Source organism: Chanodichthys erythropterus, chromosome 5 (genome assembly GCF_024489055.1).
Source record: "Chanodichthys erythropterus isolate Z2021 chromosome 5, ASM2448905v1, whole genome shotgun sequence".
NCBI lineage: Eukaryota > Metazoa > Chordata > Actinopteri > Cypriniformes > Xenocyprididae > Chanodichthys > Chanodichthys erythropterus.
In genome coordinates, this window is record NC_090225.1 from 1,584,592 (window position 1) to 1,606,005 (window position 21,414).

Below are 21,414 nucleotides of genomic sequence, written 5' to 3' on the forward strand. Positions count from 1 at the left end.
AAATACAATGCAAATACTCACAACACAACCAAAGAAACACACAGCAAATACTCACAATGCAACCAAAGAAACAATCTGCAAATACTCATAACGCAACCAAAGAAATACACTGCAAATACTCACAACACAACCAAAGAAACACACTGCAAATACTCACAACACAACCAAAGAAATAAACTGCAAATACTCACAACGCAACCAAAGAAACACACTGCAAATACTCACAACACAACCAAAGAAACACACTGCAAATACTCACAACGCAACCAAAGAAACACACTGCAAATACTCACAACGCAACCAAAGAAACACACTGCAAATACTCATAACTCGACCAAAGAAACAAACTGCAAATACTCACAACACAACCAAAGAAACACACTGCAAATACTCATAACGCAACCAAAGAAACAAACTGCAAATACTCACAACACAACCAAATACAGAAACACACTGCATACTTATAACGCAACCAAAGAAACACACTGCAAATACTCACAACATAACCAAAGAAACACACTGCAAATACTCACAATGCAACCAAAGAAACACACTGCAAATACTCACAACATAACCAAAGAAACACACTGCAAATACTAACAACATAACCAAAGAAACACACTGCAAATACTCACAACATAACCAAAGAAACACACTGCAAATACTCACAACATAACCAAAGAAACACACTGCAAATACTCACAATGCAACCAAAGAAATACACTGCAAATACTCATAACGCGACCAAAGAAACAAACTGCATATACTCACAACGCAACCAAAGAAACACACTGCAAATACTCATAACGCCACCAAATACAGAAACACACTGCAAATACTCACAATGTAATCAAATACAGACCAAATACAGAAACACGCCATCACTGTTTTTTACTGTACTTTTGATCAAATAAATGCACCCTTCGTGAGCAGAAGAATCATAATGACCCCAAACTGTTGAACAGTAGTGTAAATATCATTCAACACTGAAAGATATTAATTAAACACTGAAAGATATTAATAAAACAGATCATTTTAATTCAAATATATGTGTGAGTGTGTGCTTAAAGTATCACATCATTATCATAGCAACATGCTTATTTCAGACTCTATTAGAATCAATAATCAGTCACTTTTGAGGTTCAATTTGAATTAGGATTATGCCTAAAACAGCTGCCTGAGATTATGCCACAACTTCACAAGCAGTATATGTAACTTACTTCCAAGTTTCTCCATCGCAATGCCAGTACAGTATAAACTGGAGTGTTGAGAGCTTAACTGTGTCAGAGTTGTATACTAAGCACTTTAAAATGGACAGTGTTTGATATGCTGTTGATTACAATCCTCACTTGCTCCCACAGTGCGCTCTTTACATTGCCACAGATGTCACATACATCAGTAAAGCCTGTGCAGGATTTGAGGTATTTATCTAAACACGGTAAGGAGAACTATGAGAGACATGCCATACAACATCCAAACAACTAATCTGACAGCCTTTAGCTTCTCCGTAGAGCGTGTGCTACAAATCCCAAGCCTATCTCATGTGTGACCGTGACTAATGGGTTTGCTATCGCTGAACGAGTGATATCTATGGCACAAGATGATGGAATGTAAATGCATATGTGATAAATGATCCTAAGCTATTTATATACACTTGTTATGAGGAAAAAACTGAATCAATATGAGGTGACAATCATGTGACAATATATACAGAGGCCGATTTATTGCACTGGGATTCAGGATGACCCACATCTAGTCATTCTGCCATTTCCTTTCTACTAGAGAAAACAGTGTGTGTGGCCGCCACAATAACACAGGAAATAGATCTGTCCCTCGCATCTGGTTCTGCTCATTTGAGTGTTGATTCCTCTAATGCCTCATCCTTCAGCATGGACATTTAAACCTGCCCTGATCCCTGGATGCAATACGGAAAATCCACCCAAGCAGTTTTTCGACCCATTGTGCATGGAGTGCCAAGACGAAAACCATTGGATTGCGAAAATGACATGAGATGATGAAGTGAATGTTTATAGCATGAGGGTGGCAATGGTAAGACAAGAAACCAGCTGAATCTTCCACTCAACTCCAAAAGTTCATCCACAAACTCTAACATCCATCATAATCAAAAAATGTTGAAAAATTATAATGCTTGCTCTCAGGTGCTAGAGCACCACATACGCAGTTTATCTAGCTAAAAATAACCAAGCAAAGAACATCTGGCAGTCTGGTATGATATTCCATAAACTGTGCCAATAGAAACATGTTTAAAACGATCAACATGAATCTGTTACGTAATGCCAGTGGAGAGAAATTATAACTAGACTATTTACTAGAATTTTGAGAAGCCCTTGTAGATGCTTGTTTCCTTTGGCTACATGCAGGGGTTTTACAAAGTTTTTCTAACCTCAGCGTGCACAGGAATTCTTGTGTCAAACCAACCACAAAAACCTTTGGAAAAGCAGAATATGTTCGATTCAATGTATGCCCTGCAGTTCAAAATATCATCTAATTAAATCACAACTAATTCTGGATTGTGCTGCGATGCACATCAATAAACAGGAAATTGTGTAGGCTGTGTCTGTTTGGGGGAATAATAGAATAAAGATAAACAAAATTCTATTATTACAGTTCAACATATCTACTTCTTTTAAGCTAGTCTTATACATAATATAAATATTATAATATATAATAAAATAAATCAGGATATTGCTTTTGTCTTTTTTATTCAACAAAACATACAGTGTTTGAGAGCAAAAAATTATTATATTGTAATTGCAAATAAAAAGTCTTCTTAAAGCTGTTTTAATTACAAAAATAAAGTAATTAATAGCAAACTGGTTGCGGTGTGAGTAATGAGAAAGTTGCAAACAATGACAGCAGAACAGAAAATGAATTTGTGTGTACGTGATGAAAACTGTACAAAGAAAAACAATGATTTAATGGATAGTTTTGCTATCAATTAAGTTATTTTTACAATTAAAAACTGGTTATACCTTTTAAGCCTAGTAGTGAATGTTCTATGAGCAATAAGTCCTGTGAAAATAAGTCAACCACATCCAAGGTTATAAGCATGTATACCGAGTTTCGTAATGATACGTTCATGCGTTCCTTAAATACAGCATTTTACTACAAAATTAAAGTGGCCAATGCCCAAAATGGCCGATATAGGAATATTGGGTATCATTCGACTTGGCAAAAAATCTTGGCACTTTTACGATTTTTGGACAAAACGACAAAACAGTCCTTTTTCGTAACTCCGGACCAGTAGGTGGCGCTGTGCTGAAACGCAGCAGGTAACTTCAGGTCATGCTTGTGATGATATGGACCAAGTTTGATTGGAATACAATTAAGTGTTTAGGAGATACAGCCTTACATCTATTTTCACAAGCGCTATGCAAAATTTGTTCGCATGTTTTCGAAAACGGTTTGACAAATCAACTTGAATTCCACAAATTTTTGTCGCCATGGTCTAAAGATGATCTGGTTAAATTTTTGTGAAAATCAGAGCGACGGCCTAGGAGGAGTTCGAAAAAGTAGTTTTTTCTGAAAATTAAAAATGGCGGAAAAATTTAATGACAGAAAATGACGTCATAGGGTCCAATCAAATCGTCTTGAGCCAAGGAATCAGAGGAAAAATTGTTGTTTTTGCGGTGTGAGTAATGAGAAAGTCAGAACAGAAAGCAAATTTGTGTGTGCGTGATGAAAACTGCACAAAGAAATACAAAGATGTACTTGCACTGCAAAGAGTTTTGCTAACAATTATGTTAAAGATAGTAGTGAATGTTTTATGAGCAGTAGGATAATCTCTCTATCTTTTTTATTATGTTATAAGAAAGATCCATATTCATTTGCACAGTCAAGCAGAGCCGAAGCACAACCAAAACAATGTTCTTCCTCAAAATGCATACAGTTGTTTTAACCACTAGAGGGCCAAAAGCTACATCATGTACCTTTAAATGCTTTTAACACGCATTGTTCTACTGCAAACATTAATATTCATAGTATAGTAGTTATGCTAAATAAGAAAAGATTCAAATAATATCCAAAGAAAATATTCACATTTTTTAAACCAAATCAGTCTTTTATCAGCACATAAAAACAAAACGGACTATGATTGGACACTTTATATCTCTGTCAGAGGTATTCACGCAACTGAATCCTAATGACCCAGTCATGTGGTGATGAATAAGAGTTCAATAAAGATTTAAAAGACAATCAAATGCCAAGTCCAATTTCGAGGTCTATTTCACGAAACTTGTGTGAACATCAACAACAACAAAAAAAAGCAAGATCTGCCAATGCAAATATCACATTCAACTAACCTAAATCAGCAGGTATTTACTTAGAAACCAAGGTTAACAAAAAAAAAAAAAAAAAAACTAGGCAGATATCTCTTAAATCAAGATAAAGGTTCATCCAAATGTTCTCCTGCAATATATAGTGAACTGAGTCTGAATGGGCTCACGTACTGAAACCAGCTCAATGTCACTGGGGGTCAGAGCAAGAGCTCAGTTGACACAACACCAGCTCCCCGGCCCGCTGTGACGTTACGTTACTCACCATAGAAGGCTACAGTGTTTTCACCGTATGAGAGCTAGTGAAGGCTCCCTCCAGAGAACCCGGCGGAGAGCCAGCTGCTTTCCATTAGCATACCTCAGCTAGTGAGTGGGGGTCCTGGCTTCATGCGGGGAGACACTAACACCCGGATAAATGAGAGGAGAGCCGTGCAGACCTAGCCCTCGGGACAGCAGCCAAATCACGCTTGATGACGGGGGATTTGTGCAGCTTTAAACTCACCGACTGAACAAACACACTCATGTTTTGGAACATATTTGAGTGTTGTTTGACAAACCGAGGCTTATAATTATGGGAATTCATTGTAGAGTGAATCAGTACATTTTTATCTGCATCATTTTGGATTGACTATTTATAGTAAAGTAATTTTTAAAAGAAATTAATACTTTTCACCATTCAGCAAGGATGCATTAAATTGATCAAAAGTGACAGTAAAGACATTTATAATGCAAGAAAGATTTCTATTTCAAATAAATGATGTGCTTTTGAACTTTCTATTCGAAAAATCCTGAATCCTGAAAAAAATTTATCACAGTTTCAAATAAATATGAAGCGGCGCAACGGTTTTCAACTTGTAATAATATTTTACAATTTAAATTATTATTTTTTTTTTACTGTATTTTAATGAAATAAATGCTGCTTTGGTAAGCATACAGAGATTTTTTTCAGAAACTGCTGCAAGGAAGCTAGCAGCAGACCAACAATGTCATAATGGACTAAGATAGCAACTGAAACAAAAACACTGCAAGTCAATCAGACCAACAGTACTGTAGTTAGAGTTAATTTCAAGGTTTGTCCAATTATAGCACCAACAAGTGGCGCAGTCCCACCAATTTTTTTGTGTGTCCTCAGAGTGCCCCCATACATAAGCGTGCCAAATTGGGAGAAAATATCTCATTTCGTTTAGAAGTTATAGACATTTATATGTATGAACATATAAAAAATTCCTATGTCTCGAACGGTTTCGAAGATATTCGCAAATGTTGTTTAAACACTAATTTAAGGTGAAACCTAGCATGTTTGGTATTGTTGGACTCTGCAAGGATTCAGGAATTCAAGGAGATGACTCCCATGAAAATAAGTTAACCACATCCAAAGTTATAAGCATGTAAATAATTATTTTCACCACTAGGTGGCGTTGGTCTGAAACTTCTCAGACTCCTTCAAGGCATTGTGCCGATGACCCATACTGAGTTTCGTAATACGTTCATGCATTCCTAAAATACAGCATTTTACTAAAAAATTCAATCCGATATGGGGAAAACTGGATAAAATTCGACTTGGCATGATGCCCCAAATCTAGTGAGACCACCACTAATTTTTGGAGAAAAAACGACAAAATAGCCATTTTTCATATCTCTGGACCAGTAGGTGGCACTGTGCCTAAAAGCAGCATGTAACCTCAGGTCATGCTTGTGATGACATGGACCAAGTTTGGTCTGAATACGATAAAGTGTTAAGGCGTCTATTTTTGCAAACGCTACATAAAATTTGTTTGCATGTTTTTTGAAAACAGTTTGACTAATCAATTTGAATTCTGCAACTTTTTGTCGGCATGGTCTGAAGATGATCTGTTTCAATTTTAGTGAAAATGGGAGCAATGGCCTAGGAGTAGTTAGAAAAAGTAGTTTTTTTGTAAAAATTCAAAATGGTGGGAAAATTCTCGTGATGAAATAATGACGTCATAGGGTGCAATCGAATCATATTGAGCCACAGGATCAGAGGATTGAGTTAGAGACTCCAAATTTGCTATGGTGACAGTTCAGACTGTCCTCTATCAGTGTGCCAAATTTGATAACTTTCCTGCAAGCAGGTCTATGGGCTGACATAGACTTCCAGAGTGGAAGAAAAAGAAGAAGAACGCCAACAGATACAATAGGTGCCTTCAGTACTTGGGCCCTAAAAATCTTAAAGACCTCAAACGTTTGAACCGTGTAACTCCTTTGAGCTTCTATACCACCAGTGCATATAAAAACGGCCTGACCATATCCATAATATAACTCCACTAAAGCCATGCCTGGCATGATCAGTTTAAACAATCTTAAGACACGTCATAGGCACAGATACTTTTCTTACACAAACTTTAAACAGAGCAGCCCTGCTAATGCAAACACTCCTCACAAGTGCACAAAGAACACAGTGCAATAAAAGTACATCTCACTTACATATGGCTGACAGGTTCATTCAAAGCTGGACAAGGTCAATTTACTTCAGACTCAGATGAAAGTGTTTACTATAATTATACTCTTGCTATGTATCCTATGTACTTTATGAATTTGTATTAAATTCCAGTGTAATTAGTAGAGAAATTCAATATTTGATTAGATTTACATGTTCTGAAGAAAACGTGAGTGGTGTTTGCCCATGCAAAACTTGTCGTCATAATGGGATGAGATAAACACACTAAAGTTTAACATGAGCAGTAGTAGTAGGGCCTTAGAAAGCACTACCAAATACCAGAAAATAACAGAGGAGATAAGAGTTTTCTCCACATGGAACTAATAAATAGTCTTCCAGGATGGAAACCCTTGTAAACCCTTCTTTGTGGGGCATTCAGACTGTAATTTAAGTGAGATACAGAACTTTCCCCACTGACAGACAGGATTCATGTCAAATCTACCGAAACAAGTGTGGCCTTCAAGACAAATCTGTCTCTTTACATTAGATGAAGGCTGTTTATGCTGCTTGATCCATTAAGGATCACCCAGTGAGATGGCATGGTGATCCTCATGCCCACCCAGAACACAAGGACAAGTTCTCACAATTCTCACTCATTAACCAGCCATTAAAACAGATATACCTCTATCTGTGATCCCCTAGTCCAAAACAGCTTCTTCAAAACATTTAAAACATAAAATAAACTATGCTGACTCATTAGACTATAAGTGAAAAATCTGCAATAAACAAGCAGCTCTCTATGGTTGTTTTGGGCCTTGGGAAGAGATGTACGGTGTACACACACAATGACAGATGCTGCAACAAATCTGCAGTGTCTACAAACAAGATGAATTATTAAGATGCAGCACAGCTACATTAATGTATATTTATTAGTATTATTTATTAGCTACTACAAGGTGACATCACAAACCCCAAATTTACATAAACCCGCCCCCGAGAACACACAATAAAGGGGGCGGTGCCATGTTGGGCTGCTTTAGAGAAGAGGAAGAGTTGTTGTAGTCGAGTGTTGTTGTCATGCCGTCATTTTACACCAAACGAGGGTCAATTCAACACAAAAGATGAACATGACGGCACATGCTAGTGGATGAGTTGAATCAACTCCACAGCAACTACATCAATTTATCCACTAACCATTCAGAAACGTCTAAAAGTTGTATCTTCTTCCTGAGTCTCTCCATCAGTGTCGACTCCGGTTTGAACTAGGGGTCGAACGATTATCGGCGCCGATATTAAACATTTTTATTGTTATCGGCATCGGCCATTTTCAAAACCGATTTGCCGATGAAACCATTTTATTTTGAAATGCGCGATCTGGCACTGATCCAGCCACCTCAGTCAGAGCGCACCGCTCTGTGGCCTAGACTAAGCCCCGCCCATCGTCCGTCTGATTTGTTGGGAATCACGAGCTTGGCCAATCAATATGGCTGGCGCGGCTGGAAAATGTTCCGCTCACACCGAAAGCACAGGAGCTGCTTCAGTGATCATCATCACACATCAATAAGTTATCTCTCGAAGGTAAGAATGCAGTAAACATTCCTGAAGTTGCAATAAATCACTACACTGAAGTTGCAAAACACCTAAATATAATCGATTTATGATGACAAGCCCCGTTCAGTTATTATACTGTGAATTCCCGGTCAATGTCCGTCATTGCAGTGATATGCTTTAACGCATCATCACATCAGTGCTGAGATAGTGAAACTAAAACCTACTTTTCTCACCATTCGGCCAACTTAACGTTATATTGTGAATAAATTATCAACACGAATTAATTCACTCACGTCTGCTGCGGGTTTTTTTTTTTTGTGTTGTTCACATAGCTTCACTAAACAGCGTCCGTTCCGTTAGGGCTCTTAGTAAAAAAATTGCGCATATTTGGAGAAATATTGCTATATTCTAACATGATTGCAAAATAATTTATCATACAGATTCAGAATTACCAATATGCAATTTTGAAGAGCTGAAAGGGCATCAAGCGCGAGCTCTGACGCGACGCAAGCTCCCTATTCCTAATTTAGTTATCTCCGCGGCCGCGCTCTCTCATTTGACTAATAACCCTCTGCTTAGATTACATTTATTTCCCATTATTTGTTCATTTGTTGCTGTTTAAATTTGCTTTAAGTTTTACTTTGTTTATAGAATGCTGCTAATGGATGCTCCCAGCACTTTTTATGTTTGTTGTTATTATTAATATTAATGTTGTTATTATGAACAGTTCTCAGAATTAAAGATGTGTTAAAATAATTTTACTTTGTCAGAGGCCTTTTTATTCTTTATTTTGACATTAATTTTCATTTTTACACTAGACACATATCGGTTCAAAATATCGGTTATCGGTCTCCTTGATCTGTAATAATCGGTATCAGCATCGGCCCTGAAAAATGCATATCGGTCGATCCCTAGTTTGAACAATGTAAGGCTGAAAACTTTCCTCATTTTGGCTGCGTGAGATTCTCCAGCTTTGTTGTTGTTGAGCTGTTAAAGCTCCGCCCTCTTCTGAAAAGGGGGCGGGAGCAGCAGCTCATTTGCATTTAAAGGGACACACACAAAAGCAGCGTGTTTTTGCTCACACCCAAATAAGGGCAAATTTGACAAGCTATAATAAATGATCTGTGGGGGATTTTGAGCTGAAACTTCACAGACACATTCTGGGGATCTTATATTACATCTTGTGAAACGGGGCATAATAGGTCCCCTTTAAGACTAGGTCAGCAAACTCTATAGTCCCAGACTGAATGTTCTTGGTTAAAGCATATTTGTATCATGCGCTGTTTCATTTCAGGAGCATGGTAAGGGGCAAAACTTTCCTGTAAGAAGATTCCCTATGGAGAAGTGGCCTGCAGTGACTCATAAAGCAGCGCCAGTGAAATTTACAGGCTATGTGTGGGCGTCCTAGTTAGAGCTGGATCTCCACGGCCGCGACGCCCTGAGGATACTGACGCTGTGTGTAGCGACTGAACGCTGTGATAGCAGCCAATTACCAGCAGACAGACAACAAGAGGCTAACTGTGCGGTCACAATGACGACTGTCTCTCGGCCGACTCGCGAAACAAGGTCTCTCATTAAGTACTCTGCATTTCAAAGGTAGTTGTTTGTCACCTGATGGTGGGCATTTCATTTTGATAGCGAGACTTTATTATAGGACAATTCTCCTTTGAATAAAACCACACAAGCTCCTTCATGATTTAATCAGAGATTTAACCTCGGCACCAAAGACATGGATATGTCTGAAGTCTTTTGAAGGCAAGATTGCAGTAAATAGCAACACAATTTGGTCGTTTCCTCACACAGATCTATCGTATAGCTTCAGAATACAGCACAAGTGTGCACTTTCAAGTTTTTACAAGCTTGACAGTCAAAATTGCCATAGTAACTCTTTAATGTCCAGGACAGGTGTGAAATCACAGTTTTCAATTTCGCATTGGAAACATAGCTTGTTTCATCCTCCAACCAGCAATAAAAACCAACAAAAACAACTATTTTGACGCAATTACAGAAACACGCACATGGACATATTTGGTGCATGTTGATAGAGTGAAATAAAGTTCAGCACAACATGGCTTGACCTTCAGCGCAGGGCTGTTTGCAGCACAGGTCATGGGAGAGAAAAGACACCGGGTCAGTCGAGGACAAGTGCAAACAACATCACATGGACCAGCATGAATTCTGCTACATCCATTTCATGTAGTCAACATGTTTTTACTTTCATAATGTCATGTATTTCCCGGTAAAACAGCACATTCTATAATAAAGAAAGTAGACTGGGACTTGATTTTATCCATTAGGAAGTGAGCCTTACATATCATAATTTACTAAATTAACATTAATCGCCGTTAAAATGTCCTCTCTAACTATTGGTGAGGTTCCAGGAAGGATAATCAAGTGAACCTTCAAGCTGCTTCAGTCCAATAAATGTTCATCTTGAAATATTACTAACAACATAGGCATCTTCCTAATATTGTCTTGCTCAACTGGATTGAGATCTGGGGAATTTGGAGGTCAAGTCAACACCTCAAACTCGTTGTTGTGCTCCTCAAACCATTCCTGAACCATTTTTGCTTTGTGTCAGGAACATTATCCTGCTGAAAGAGGCCACAGCCACCAGGGAATACTGTTTCCATGAAAGTGTGTACATGGTCTCAACAATGTTAGGTAGGTGGTACGTGTCAAAGTAACATCCACATGGATGGCAGGACCCAAGGTTTCCCAGCAGAACATTCCCAAAGCATCACACTGCCTCCGCCGGCTTGCCTTCTTCCTATAGTGCATCCTGGTGCCATGTGTTCTCCAGGTAAGAGTTGGCGCTGTTGGCGTTTTCAGCGGTGGACAGGGGTCAGCATGGGCACCCTGACTGGCCATACACAACAAACTGTGATGCACTGTGTATTCTCACACCTTTCTATCAGAACCAGCATTAACTTCTGGAGCAATTTGAGCTACAGTCGCTCGTCTGGTGGATCGAACCACATGGGCCAGCCTTCGCTCCCCACATGCATCAATGAGCCTCGGCCGCCCATGACCCTGTCGCCGGTTCACCACTGTTCCTTCCTTGGAGCACTTTTGATAGATACTGACCACTGCAGACCGGGAACACCCACAAGAGCTGCAGTCTTGGAGATGCTCTGACCCAGCTCAAATCGCTCAAATCCTTACGCTTGCCCATTTTTCCTGCTTCTCACACATCAACTTTGAGGACAAAATGTTCACTTGCTGCCGAATATATCCACCCACTAACAGGAGCCGTGATGAAGAGATGATCAGTGTTATTCACTTTACCTGTCAGTGCTCATGATGTCATGCCTGATTGGTGTATTAGTTATTCTTATGATTACTTGAGAAAAATCAGTAAAGATTTCACAGCAAAAAGACACAAGCTGAAGCGATTTGACTACTGGTTATTAACTTTTGATGAAAGATTACAAAGACAAATTTCATTTGTTGGGATAACATGGATGAATAATGCACAAAAAGACCAGGAATGTACATTGCAGAAGAAAATTTTGACTACAGGACAAATCCCTGGAGTCTGAACATGTGGAACATGAGGTATGCTGGGATATCTTTGAGGAAAACTCACCCTTACAAAGGATGTGTACTGATGGCACTGCTGTCGGTTGATCTCCAGGCTGAAAAGCTGACTTACAGCACCTGTCTGCTCAACGCCGTTTCCAAAATACACCCGGGCCGGCAGACTTTTGTGTCTCTTCTCTGCATCTGCTGTTAGATTGTACAGCAAGTCTGAGGAGAAAAATAGACACCCGCATTTCTGTAAGACAACAGTGTAAACATCTCTCAGACACGGCCTGTGTTTAAACTCTCACGATCACACACATTCCAGGGCCACTTTAGATTTAAAAACAAAGTCAAATAAGACGTCAAGTTCTCACTGTCAAAGTTGTGGAAATGAGAGTACAAGAACATTTCTGGGGCCACGTCCAAGAGTTAAATGTTTTGGATTAATTTATGGAAGTCTTGAGAAAACAGCAAAGACATGAAGAAAAATATGGTTCAAATTATACTGATGAACCTCATGAAGAAAAGTTGGGGTCATAAAAAAAAAAATAAATAAAAAAAAAAAAAATAAATAAATAAATAAAATAAAATAAAATAAAATAAAATAAAATAATAAAATAAAATAAAATAAAATAAAAATTTAGATGAAATAAAGTAATTTACAGTGACACAAATAAGCACAATTTTCTCTCCAAATTCTCATTACTGTTATATAGTGATTTTTTTTTAATCAACACATTCAATTTATCACAACAAATAAATTATTATGTGTACTTAAAATTATACTATACAATTCAAATAACACACACACACACACACAATATATATATATATATATATATATATATATATATATATATATATATATATATATATATATATATATATATACACACACATACACACTACCAGTCAAAAGTTTGGAAACATTACTATTTTTAATGTTTTTGAACGAAGTCTCTTATGCTCATTAAGGCTGCATTTATTTCATAATAAATACAGAAAAAACAATAATATTGTGAAATATTATTACAATTTAAAGTTATGGTTTTCTATTTTAAGAAATATGGTTTTCTATTTTTTCAAAATATAATTCATTTCTGTGATGCAAAGCTGAATTTTCAGCATCATTACTCCAGTCTTCAGTGTCACATGATCCTTCAGAAATCATTGTAATATGATGATTTATTATCAATGTTGGAAACAGTTGTGCTGCTTAATATTATTTTATAATCTGTGATACTTTTCAGGATTCTTTGATGAATAAAAAGTTAAAAAATATCAGCATTTATTTAAAATAGAAATCTTTTGACCCCATCTTCAAAAGTTTGCGGTCAGTAATTTTTTTTCTTTCTTTTTTTTTTTTTTTGAAAGAAATGAATACTTTTATTCAGCACAGATGTGTTAAATTGATAAAAAGTGATAGTAAAGATTTATATTGTTAGAAAAGATTATATTTTGAATAAATGCTGTTCTTTTTAACCTTTTATTCACCAATGAATCCTGAAAAAAGTATCACAGGTTCCAAAAAAATATTAAGCAGCACAACTGTTTCCAACATTGATAATAACTTCAAATTACTACTATCAAATCAGCATATTAGAATGATTTCTGAAGGATCATGTGACACTGAAGACTCGAGTAATGATGCTAAAAATTTAGCTTTGCATTACAGAAATAAATTATATTTTAAAGTATATTAAAATATAAAACCATAATTTTAAATTGTAATAATATTTCACAATATTACTGTTTTTTCTGTATTTATTATGAAATAAATGCAGCCTTAATGAGCAGAAGAGTCTTTGTTCAAAAACATTAAAAATAGTAATGTTTCCAAACTTTTGACTGGTAGTGTATATATATTTCACATTACAATAATGAGATTTTTTTTGCATTAAAGAAATGAGAATTGAGAGAAATTGTGCTGAATTGTCACCAAAAAACTCTAGAAAAACTCTTAAAGTAATTTTCAGGTGCAAAATATTACTACTTTTTTTCTTTTTGTTTTAGGATGAAATACGGTCCAGACATCTCTTGGTGAGATTCATCCATCTACACCTACAGGCTTTTCCAAAACCCAGAAATTGATCAAAAACGCAGAACCCTTGGACACAACCCCAGAAATAGCTGCTTTCTTTCCACTGACTGTAGGATCCTGATGAATTTCATGACAGTTTTTGTGATGAGGTCAAATGTGTAATTGCAGGACCCTTGCTCCAGTACTGACGGCAAGAGCTATTATTTCTCAGCTAGTCTCACAGGGTGTTACTCTAATGGAAGCAGGAAGTGGCTCCTGGACCAATGCAGGGGATTGTTCTTTGAATACATCCAGCTGTGAGCGCACCATGAGCTCACTCCGGCCTACAGAACCAGGGCGTAACCCAAAACACAAGGTGCACTTTCCAATGCGACTGCCATGTGGAGCTAACACTAGTGCACTGTACTTCCCAGAAACGTCCCATTATGTAACAACCCTTTATATACTCCATCTCCCATAAGGCCACACCCACTCAGCAAGCAGTGGCCACACCCAAAGGGTGAGCAAGAGGTCATTCTCATTGAAGCCCATAGCTGTATGGTGTCCGTCTTGTCAAGTTAAGCAAACACATGCGGTCAGGCTCAATGAGTCACGTAACAAAAATAAAGTTAACAAAATATCAGAAATAAAACAACTAGATTCAATGAAAAAGAAGCCTTTTTCTGAGCTGTATTTGTATTTGTAAAACTGTATTTGGTGATATTAGTAACATTATGTGAGAGCCATAGTGGTGAATTCCTGTATTTGAATCATTTCGTATCTAACATTGGATTATATTTCATAATATTCTATTCTAGGTCTGTCTGCGTGTTGATAGAGTGAAATAAAGTTCAGCACAACAGGCAATGACCTCCAGTTCAGGGCTGATTGCAGCACAGGTCATGAGAGATAAAAGACACTGGGTCAGTTAAAAACCAGAGTTATCAAGAGTATCTAGTTATGGGTTTAGTATGTAAAATAAAATAAAAATAATAACAGTTAAATAAAATATTAAATAATAAAAACAAATAAAAATATAGCTGCAAGCAGCATGGGGTCAAGCCGAATAAGAAATATTTGTCGACATCTGTGATCATGAGGTTAGGCTAAAGCTGTTCAAATTACATCTGTTAAAGCACTTATAACATAATAACATGGTTTATAACTTCTGAGCAGTAGGTGGCGCTGTGACGAAACTCTGCATGCATCTTCAAGTCATGCCTGTGATGACATGTACCAAGTTTCGTGTCAATACACAAAACTTTTGCAAAGATACAGCTACATCATTTTGGTGTGTTTGCAGTCAAATTTGTTAACGTAGTATACAACAACATTTGGTCTTGTCTGTAGATGCTACATACCAAATTTCGTACAAATCAGACAAATTCTGTTGGAAGAGTTTTGTAGGAAAAAAAAAAGGTTTTGAATAAAATTCAATATGGTGGACAGTAAGTATGGTAGAGTATGGCAAATTTGGTATCGTAGGACATAAGCCAACAAATCTAATGATGTAAGTTAAATGACAATATGTTGAATTTTTCATGTTATAAGCATTTTCATCAATTTCATTATATCTCCTTACCACTAGGGGGCAGTGACCTAAAACTTTACAAGTCCTCTCAGAACATGGCCTCGATGAATCGCCCTCGTTAAGTTTCGTAATGATACGAAATTCAAAAGTTATTAGCAAAAAAAAATTTTTTCCTATCTCCGCACCAGTAGATGGCGCTGTGACGATACTGTGCATGTAGCCCTGTAATGACATATACCAACTTTTGTGTCAATACACCAAATCAATGCGAAGATACAGCATCAAATCAATTTTTGCGTGCTCGCCATCAAATTGTGAGTAGATGCTACACACCAAATTTTGTGCAAATTGGACAAACCCTCTAGGAGGAGTCTGAAAAAGTAATTTTTCCCGGAAAATTAAAAATGACGAAAAATTTTCATGATGCAAAAATTACTTCAATTGTATCAGCATGAACCATGGAATCAGAGGAAAGTTTTTTTTTTTTCTAGGACTTATGCATCAAAACTTATGAGCATATGAGAATCTTTGAACTGTTGGTGGCGCTAGAGGGTTTGATGTAGAGATGGTGACATTGAAGCAGTTGAGAAATTAATAAAAAATGCTGTAAAATAAAATAAAAGTTCCAAAAAAACAAAAACAAACACTGAACCAAAAACATTCCCAAAAACTAATATGTAGTGACTCACCTATGTGGCCAGGTACATGTTTTCCTCGAAAGCTCATGCAGATGGTGACATTGAAGCAGTTGAGATGCTGTGGGCCCTCATGACACTGCGGTACTGTGATGTTTATTGAGATAGGCAAAAATATGGAGACATCCACAGAGATCACCGGCCTGGATCTGTCACATGCAACAGCAAAGAAAGGTTAAAGCTAGACCAGAATGGATAAGATGATTCTCAGAGAACACTAATTAGGAATTAATGTAATTACAAGCTTTTGCTGTATCAGTAGTGCACGACTTACCTTAATAAAACCACACTGTCAGCCATGAACGCCCCTATCGTCACATCTGATATGGATGAAAACAAACAAACAAAAATGTTTTTCTGGAATGTTAGGAATGATTTAGTGTTTAAAAAACTGATAGAAACCTCATGATGCTACGCTGTTAAAAAAGACTGCATCTTTAATATAAATGTATACATTTAAGGTCTTAATATACACACTTTATGGGCTGATAAGTTTGAGGTTCTGACCCGATGATAAGATGTTGTACAATTCAGTGCTGTTTATTAAAATTAAAACTATTAAAAAATTTAATCTCTGAGATACTGAGAAATATAAATATCAGACGAAAAACTTAAAATTGTTAAAATTGCAGAACTGATAAAAATGATAGAAAATTCTTAAAACTTAAGCTAAAGTTGAAATAAAAACGGAAAATATAAAAATAAATATAGCTGTGAGCAGACATTAAGCACATGCGTAAAAAGGTAAAATGTTTTATTTAGCAAGCATGTAACCATCTCGAACATAGATGGAAAAGACCATTTACAAGCAATTTACCATAGGAAATATATGGTTTTAAAGTTTTTTTAACAGTTATAGCGCCACCTATGGTCCGATCTCCATAAAATTTTGCATGGTTATTAATGATGTTATGTCACATATGCTCACCAATTTTTGTGAAGTTCTGAGTTTTTATATATGATTTATAGGCTTTTGAGTGCATTTTGCCACTCCCATTTTCTAAATGACCCTTTTATAGCTACCTAAAGGGTAAAGTTAAACATTTTTTTGATAATTATTGAGTCCAGAGAACTGTCCTGCACTGGTTTGGTTCTGATCGGGTGAAAAACCTAGGACTAGTTCGCAAAAATTTTATTTGATTGACAGCAGTAGTTTTTGAGGCAAAGTTGTTTAGAATGTGGAAATCTATCAAATGTTATGAATATTGTGTGTATGAGTGTAAACACGTGATTACAAAGGCATAAAAATTCGTTAGCGCCATCTAGAGGCCAATTTCTTTCAAAATTCTTACAGACCTCTAGGACCATGAGTCGAACATGCCCACCAAGTTTAGTTCCGATTGGCCTCTGATAACCTTGTCTAAAAGGTGCTCAAAATTCATTGGCTGATGGCGGCCATGTTTTTCGAGATACGCTAGTGTCCTCATAAACAATCATGGCTCCTTGGACCAAAGCAATGCATGCCAATTTTCAAGTCAATCAGACTAACGGTTGCGTAGTCATAGCTGTTTTCATGTTTTTTTTCATGTTATAGCGCCCCCAAGTGTCCAATCACCACATTTTTTTCACTGTGACCACAGATTGAGCCGATACACATGTGTACCAAGTTTAGTGAAAATATCTCATTCCGTTCAAGAGTTATAGCCATTTTAGTGGCCCCACCCATTTCAAAGGTTTTGGCGGTCCTTAGCGACCGTGAATCAAAATTTAAACTTTTTTTTGATAACTTTTGATATTAAGTCTCCAGAGAACATTTCTGCACTGGTTTGGTTCTGATCTGGCGAAAAACTAGGACTAGTTCCCATTAGTTTTGGACAAAATTCAAAATGGCGAAAAATGTTTCCAGACGCAAATGAAATATACGGAGATATACGTTTTGTTTTTGATCGCTGTAGCGCCACCTATTGGCCAATCGGGGTCATACCTTGTCAGTCTCTCCCCAAATTGAGGCATATCATCAGGTTTCAAGTCTCTATGCCTTACAGTTTGGTCTTCACGATCAGTTTTACAGCGGAAGAAAAATAAAAATCCTTACAATTACAATACGAGCTTGAACCCCTGAAAAGCTCAAAATATGAATAAATAATGGCATACAAAAAAAAATGTTTCTGACAGCAAAGGGTTATGATTGGTCACCACTAATTAGTAAACTCTAATGTAAAGCAGCATTTTCTCTTCACGTGTTGTACAGGCTAGCTGCTATACAGTATATAACACACAAGTGTTTCTTCTTTTAATAAAAGATGAAGCATTCTTTGTTGATTTTCTCGTCCGTCTCTGTTTAATCAATGTGGAATGCTGTAAACAAAATGCTTGCTGGCCACAGCACTATGAGCTCGGCCGAGCAGACAGAACGTGTCAAAAAACGGTTAAGAAAATTAAGCAAACACTTAATCTACATTCCTTGGATTAGCGCAGCATGGAACGTTCTCCATCATATCATTAATCCTGTCTTACACCAGATTCTTCTGTGGATGAGAAAAAAGATACATTTGACTATTTTACAGCTGCTTTCACATCATAAGCCCAATCGCTTTGGACAAATCACATGACTTGACAAATCAATCATGTCATGAGTTACACATTGAGTTTTAATACTTAGAGGTTTGCAGAATGGAATAAACTCACTGAAGGTCGGCAAAAATGTTACATGTTTCCCATCTTTACGCAGAGATCGCAAAAAGCCAGTGTAAGTGGTCTGGCACCCGTCGTGGTTTCTCACTGAATGCGGTTGGTTTTGATCTAGTTAATTCGGAACATTCTCAATGTTCATTCGAGCAGAACTAGCCAAGTGTCTAAAGTAAAGCCAAACCTGGATATCCGTTTCCATCCATGTCCACATTGCCGGAAATTGACTGGCCGAACATTTGGAGGGTGGGGTTGATGCTTCGCCCAGACAATTTCTGCATACGATCAAGGTGAGAGAGAAAATCACATAAACCAATCATCAGTATTAACACGCACACAGAAAAAAACATTAAAGGGGTCATGAATTGAGAAATCAACTTTTCCTTGAGCTTTTGATATATAAGAGGTCATCGTACTATACAAATATCTTCTAAGTTTCAGAACTGAAATCCAGTGAACGACTGATCCTGGAATGTGCCTACAGATAGGTGAAACTCCGCCTCCACAGAAGATATCAACGCCTACTTCATCATTGCAGCGCTAGCCCCGCCCACTGGTGTGTTAGTGAGATGAGGAGGAGAGAAGAGTGATACAGGACTTAAATAAACCTTTCGAAGGATCCTAATGCAGGAATATGGTTATTTATTTTCATCAATGTGAATGTCTCAGTTGAGCTTTTTTTATTTGTATTCGGTTCATTTCACTGTGGATTCTTTGGTAAATCAATCGCATTTCAGATTTTTACGATATGGACTCGACAGCAGTGATGGGAATAACGGTGTTGTAAATAAACGCCGTTACTAACGCCGTTACTTTTTTCAGTAACGAGTAATCAAACCAATTACTTTTTCTCCAATTACAACGCTGTTACCGTTACTGGCAAAAAAAATGCAGCGTTACTATAATTGAGCTCACTGAAGCGGTTTTCATCCGAGTAGGCTCTCAGCCATAGGACCTGCAACGTTTTTTCTCTGGTGTGTGTTGGGGTTAGTCATACTCAAATCTAATTTTAAACTGATAATAATGTTCGATGCTCTGTGTGTGTGTCTATGAGCATGCGAGCTGAGCGCGAGCTCAAACCAGAATACCCTTTGTGACATGCTGGATCGAAAAAATGGGAAATAAGTTGTTCTAGTCGACTAGTAGCTATTCATTTAAGCCATTAGTTGACTAATCACATTTATATTAATTTAATTTCTTAAATACTGGAGAGAATAAACCATAATAATGAGCGTTTATGTAATAGGCACTCAAGCGCTTGCCATAAAGAACCGGCAAAAGTAATAATTATGAATGTGACCAAAACAGCAAGGAGACATTTTAATTGTTTATTAATAAAGTAATGTTTTCTGAATCAGTGTCGGCTGCAAAGATGAAGCTGACATTGCTGACTCTCTTCATCTCCGGATACTGGACGCGCCTAGAGAGAAAATGCACATTTCATTCGGATTAGGCTACATAATCAGAGTAGCCTATTTCTTTTCGTTTTTAGATATTTCAAGCTTTCTATAGATATATTTCTCATGTCTGCGAGGCAAGCAGACGCTGAGTTTCAGTTCTGTAGCCTGTAAGAATCGCTCCAGTTCACGCGCCAGTGATCGCGCCCGCGCCTGCCATGACTCTGCTATATTTGCTTCTTATATATTAAATCCAGGCAATTGATTGATGAAACATTGATTAAAATTAAGATACAATTTTTACAAAACGAAATTCACTTTAAAGAGAGGCTTTCTACAAAACAAAACTTAATGAAGTGGTCAAAATTATGTCTGACCCACTCCATGTCTCCTGATATATTGCACATCTTATGATGCATCTTACTCATGGTGTTCACTTTTCATAATCAAGTAAATGAATTTAAAACATAACATAGGACTATTTAAACATAAATATGAAACTACATTTTCTTTAATGGCTACCAACACGTATTGTACAGTACAGAGAAATTTCATGTCGCGAGGAAGAGCGGATCATGAGTCACGAGTCGGATCAAGAATAATTTATTAGACTTATATTTAATATTGGGGGCATTCAAGTTATTTGACATATTTAAAAAAAATAATAAAGTAACGCAATAGTTACTTTTCCTGGTAATTAGTTTTATTTATAATGATGTAACTCAGTTACTAACTCCGTTACTATTTGTGAAAAGTAATAAGTAACTATAACTAATTACTTTTTTAAAGTAACGTGCCCAACACTGCTCGACAGTAATGCAACAACATGTCAGTAACTGTGTTCATTCTAATGCCTGATCTGATATTTTCAAGAGAGTAATACTTAGCTATTTCATATGCAAACATGTCAGCCAATCACAGCAGTGGGCGTTTACACTCAAGTCTCACAGCAGACACGCCCTTAAAAAAGAGACTTCAAATCAGAGGCTAAAATCAGTGTAGGAAAAATGCCTTTTATTTCTGAATTATGACCATTTTCTATGTAAAAAGCATACTAACGTTATAAGTGCACCCCAAGAAACATTATAAAACAACGCAGTTCATGACCCCTTTAATAAAACATCCAGAGATTTCAAAATGCCATGTAGTTCTACACATTCCCTTTCCCTTGTGTGTTCAGTTATTAAATATTTTGGCTAATTTGATTTATTCTTTCAGCTATCCATATCCGTGTAACACTCTCAGCTCCATTTAAGGCATTTTTCCTCAAAATCAGCCAGTAGATTTCATCTGGACCTACTAGTAGCCTATCAATCAAACTGTAAACTGCATGGGCTATTAGGTTTCTCAATAAAACAAGTGACGCATTGCCAA

At 37.0% G+C, this 21,414-nt stretch overlaps 1 protein-coding gene across 1 annotated transcript in view; it reads right to left on the bottom strand.

Annotated features, from left to right (window-relative positions):
- itga9 (integrin, alpha 9) overlaps positions 1-21,414 on the bottom strand; it is a 113,986-nt gene that overhangs the window by 59,029 nt on the left and 33,543 nt on the right. The window contains exons 12-15 of the mRNA XM_067385608.1: positions 18,828-18,918; positions 16,290-16,335; positions 16,010-16,164; positions 11,834-11,994 (exon numbers count right to left, since the gene is read on the bottom strand). Coding sequence (XP_067241709.1) covers positions 11,834-11,994; positions 16,010-16,164; positions 16,290-16,335; positions 18,828-18,918 — 453 coding nt within the window. The remainder of the gene's footprint in view (positions 1-11,833; positions 11,995-16,009; positions 16,165-16,289; positions 16,336-18,827; positions 18,919-21,414) is intronic.